We start from the raw sequence: 4,909 nt of genomic DNA on the forward strand, positions 1-4,909 counted from the left end.
CATCACACCTGCGCTCACCTGAGTTCAGCCGGAAAACACATTCTAAACATTAATAAAAACATTAATGGAGTATATAGGCTACTGTACTATTGAAAATAAATTAAAATAATTATCATTTAAAATAACATTTCAAGGCTATTTAAATTTCTGATCATCAACACTAAGTAAAATATACATTTGAAAAAAAATGTTATTTAAATACAATAAAAATAATGATATTAAATCAAATATATTATAAAAAATATAATTATTGTTTTATTAAATATTTCTGTACATAAATTAAAAACAATTACAATCAAAATCTAAAATGTACCATTATACTCATCAACACTGCGGAGAATATAGACTTTTTTACACACTGTTTTTTAAATGCAATTTAAATATTTACTAAATGCTCAAATAATTTTCAATTTATTTAAATTTCTGCCCATCAACACTGAGAATATACTAATAAATATAATTACACTATAATACATTTAAATAATTACAAATGTAATTAAAAAGGTAAATGTAATTTAAAATTCTGCCCATCAACATTAATTGAGGAGAATATACACCATTAATTTACATTTTTATTTTATATTTCATCTTCCATGTCAGCACAAAAGAATAACATTTCAATTATACTTTGCATAATGCATAATGACAATTATACATATGTTTAGGTGAAAAACAATTATTGCAATGATGCAAAAAAAGAAATGCATTCACAGCTGTATTTTTAAATTCATATTATATAAATATAAAGAGTGCATTCGCAAAAACAGATACCACAATTTTTAACAATTCCCCAAAATCATGTTTTTTCATTGTGCATTCCAATTAATTAATTGGTTAGGTAAAAAAATTACAGCTAACACAATAAAACACAATAAAAACATGAATACATAATAAAAAAACATGATTTTTGAAAATGCAAATAAACGCTTCATATATATATATATATATATATATATATACACATACATACATACATTTATATAATGATATTTACACTGCATTATTGAGTTACAGCTGAGAATGAGCTGTACATAATAAATATAAAATCTATTCTTCTGGTTTTGGGGTAAAATATTGCATTTGCATGTTCTTTAAAAATGTAGTAGATTTAAAAAATACAAATAGAGAGAAAAGAACTGCAGAGAAACACAGAGCACAGAGGAAGAGGATGAGAGAGGAAGGTGCTTGTCATCTGGCTGTGATGATGCACAGGTGTGTTCAGATCATCAGGCAGGTGTGAGCAGATTTACTCAGCTGACAGAAACAAAAGTCCTTAAACACACACACACAAACACACACTTCCTTCATTAACAGCCACAAACTTAAAACACTGATCAGGGACGTGTGAGTCCCACCCGTGTGTGAGAAACCCTCTGATGTGAAGAACAGACAGTAAAACACTCTCGTCTCGTGATCTCCTGATCGATCAGGACTCGCTCGTGTCCTCCTGAAATTAACTGCTACAGTTTCATAATCATACCTGAAGATGCTGTCGCTTTTCCAAGCACATAAACTGACTTTTCATTCCATTTGTCTTTCACTGTGTCCCATTCTGTAGAATATAAACATTGGAGAATCAGCAGAAATGAACTGTGACAAAACCAACACTATAAGTCACAATGCAACACAAAGCATTAATGCTCGCAAACAAAAGTATCTTTAACATTTTGATTCTGCATCTATTTTATTTATTTTTTTGACCTGATTTGGGGGGAAATGTTTAAAAGTGATGAAACTGTGACCTCTAGTGAGCACTTGCTGCATTAACATTTACAGGAGTGCATTTTATTAGCCCTGTTTTATACGTTTCTATATTTAGAAAGATTAATAACACTTTTGAAACAATCCCTCCACACTAAACAAATATCTCAGTTCATTTTATTACTTGTACTGTAGTTCAAGGTTATTATAGTTACTGTAACCGGAACTGGAACTAAAATTAAAACCTTTAAAAAAAAAATTTGTTACTTGAATTTTTATGTGTATTTTTTCTTTCTTTTTTTATAGCTGCCATTGTAACATTCCTCATTTTAATTTGAAATTACTAAAACTGAAATGAATAAAACGTATAACGAAAAACTAAATAATTGTGACTTTTTATTCCACAATTTCTTCTAAATATATACTGCATATGTGTGTTTATATACATAATACATATACAGAGTACACACTTTTACTTATTTTGAATGCGATTATTTAAAATGTATATATGTTAAAAAAGACAAAAACCCATAACAAAAAAAACTGTAATGTAAATGGAAAATATAACAAATAAAAATTGATTCAAGATATCATCAAAATGAACTCAATGACACTATAACAACACCGCAGTTGTTCATTACACATCCCATATAGTTAGTTTTTTGTGAAAATGTAACTTTGTGAGATCCTGCATCACTCATCAGCTGCTATTTCAGAGCTTGATCAAATTTGTATTGATAATATACATTTCCATGAGTCTTTCTCACATTTTCAGGTCTTGAAATGACTGTATATCCATGAGAAAACTGATTCTTCACAGTTGTTGATGGAACAAATTAAAATAATTAATCTGATTTAATAAAGCTTGTTTTTCTTCATTTTAAGTCATGTTGCAAAGATGGAAGTGAGATCTAGTGCTCTTAAAGATAAAAAAGCTGTTCCTGGGCCAGTATATTTTTTTAAAAAGTACACTTTCATGCCAGGTTTACCAATAAAGTGTGCAAGTTAAAGCATCTGGTTTTTACGTGGGATGAATGTGCACTTCAGTGTAATCAATCATATACATGCTCAAAACATTTCTGAGGTCAGTGTTCTCAAATATGATGTTATTTGCACTTTCTAAGAAACGTTTTGCAACCTTTAAATGGCATTCTAATCATGACAGTGAAACTGGACGCTCTTAGAATATAAAAAATAAACGTTGAAATAACGTTTACTATTGAGTGAAAATAAAGTAAGTAGAACGCTGTAAAAAAACTGTTTTTGAGACTTTTAAATAAGGTTGTAATCTTCATGTTTCTGTAGGAACATTTCTAAACAATAGTCGCAAGCCGGAAGTGTTTCGATGGTGCGCTGTTACCATGGAGATTGTAACCAAAACACGCTAATACAAACAACGTGTCTGCGCGCTAACTTTAGCGACAACGCGTCTTTTGACGGCGGTTTTTAATGTTTGATAAATGAAATAAGGTTATCTGTTTTCTAGGTTGATCGTGTGCTGAGATGGACTCGCAGTATGTGAGCGGGACTCTGGGGCTCTGTCTCTCTCAGGGTCTCGCGGAGCTGATCGAGCACAGACCGCAGGATCCCATCGAGTCCCTGGCGCTCTGGATCCTCAAATACAAGCAGAACCAGGAGCTCCAGGAACAGGTCACACACACACACACACACACACACACACACACGCACGCACGCACGCACGCACACACACACACACACACACACACACACACACTAGTAATGGTGTCTCAGAGAGAGTCTGGTGGGGCTTCTGGGTAAGAAACGGTTGATGCCGTCAGTCAGGGCTGGATGTTGCTGTTATTAATCAGAGCATCATTTGATCAGAAATCATCTCAGAAGAGAGAGTTAGAGGAGGAGCAGCGGCGTCTTCATGCTGAAGCTGTGCATCAGAAACTCCTGCAGGACGAGGAGACACAGCTCCAGGTGACCGCAGCTCACACACACACACACACACACACACACACAGATTAAACCACACTGTATGTTCCTCATGATCACTCACAGCTCTGTTGTGTTTCAGCAGCACACACAACCAGCAGACAAGAGCAAGCTCAGTCCTCCAGATCAGGTCTGTGCTTCTGCTCAACTGTGTGCAGCACTGACACACACACACACACACGACTCTCTCTGCTGGTGTATTACTGATATCATTCATAGTCTCTCTCTGCAGACAGACGCTGCACAAGATCCTGAAGATCAGACCGAGTCCGAGACCGTGAAAGAGCTCGCAGAAGATCAGGTGATCAGTCGCATGAAGATCCTCTCCATCAGAGAGCTGTGCTAAATAAAACCCGCTGCTCTTTGCATTTTCTCCATAATGAAGGAGGACTCCGGCGAAGCTGTCGCAGGTGAGGAGCAACCCTCTGAGACCCTGAACACACACCAATCACAGTCTCAGGACACGCAGGTGAGATCACGAGACAGGTGGATCACAATCGTCCCGTTTCCATGAAGATCTAATGAAACTGTGTTCAGAAGGAAAACCATAAAGCAGACGTCCCGTCCGAAGAGAACGAGCCTGAACCAGAGACGACAGAAGAAGACTCCGATGAGAGACGGACAGAAACCGAGGACAAAGTGAGAATTCTGCATCGTCCAGCAAAACTTAAACTAGTTTAGAGTCTAAAGCTCATATCATACAGCTATCCTGCTGTTTCAGTACCATACAAATAAAATTAAATACATAACACCATCTAAAAATATATTAATGCTGATGGGAGAAACTGAGCTTTTAGAAACTGCCTCACAAACTGATTTAAAACATTCAGAACGCTGCACACTAGGGACACCTGCTGGACAACATCAGGCAGTGCAAGGAGAAGAGTTCATAAAAAGTGTTCTTTTAAATGCAATCTACCAAACATTAAATACCATTAAAAGCGAAGTCTCTGTATAATGCTATTTGGTCAGTTTATCAGGATTGTTTTTGTGTGTAACCAGGCCAATAAAAGACACTAAAGGTGGTACTAGAAGAGCAACATTTAGAGTCCTTAGATCTGCTACAATGTTTCACGACAGTATCAAATTTCAAAGCAACTCTAAATTCATCAGTTGTACTGTACATACTGTAAATACAGTTTATAAGTGCATAAGGAGCCATAGTTAAAAAAAGTGTGTGCAAGCATTTAAAAAAGAAGTGTAACAACTCCTTCTTCATTTCGGATATGTGCAATGATTGACAGGAATC

General features: G+C 35.3%; 1 protein-coding gene across 3 annotated transcripts in view; it reads left to right on the forward strand.

Moving 5' to 3' along the window:
- Positions 1 to 3,049: 3,049 nt before the first annotated feature.
- The window catches only part of LOC113055868 (DPY30 domain-containing protein 1-like), a 2,123-nt gene continuing 263 nt past the window's right edge, over positions 3,050 to 4,909 (forward strand). The window contains exons 1-7 of one of the 3 annotated variants that reach the window (XM_026222246.1): positions 3,050 to 3,351; positions 3,547 to 3,645; positions 3,743 to 3,790; positions 3,893 to 3,961; positions 4,046 to 4,129; positions 4,201 to 4,299; positions 4,905 to 4,909. The exon at positions 4,905 to 4,909 is cut by the window's right edge and continues 49 nt beyond it. In XM_026222246.1, the coding sequence (XP_026078031.1) occupies positions 3,205 to 3,351; positions 3,547 to 3,645; positions 3,743 to 3,790; positions 3,893 to 3,961; positions 4,046 to 4,129; positions 4,201 to 4,299; positions 4,905 to 4,909 (551 nt within the window). In that variant the 5' untranslated portion in view covers positions 3,050 to 3,204. Of the gene's footprint in view, positions 3,352 to 3,546; positions 3,646 to 3,742; positions 3,791 to 3,892; positions 3,962 to 4,045; positions 4,130 to 4,197; positions 4,300 to 4,904 lie in introns of all 3 variants that reach the window. The other 2 variants (XM_026222244.1, XM_026222245.1) reach the window with 2 other exon arrangements.

The sequence above is a fragment of the Carassius auratus genome, chromosome 37 (genome assembly GCF_003368295.1).
Source record: "Carassius auratus strain Wakin chromosome 37, ASM336829v1, whole genome shotgun sequence".
Classification (NCBI taxonomy): Eukaryota; Metazoa; Chordata; class Actinopteri; order Cypriniformes; family Cyprinidae; genus Carassius; species Carassius auratus.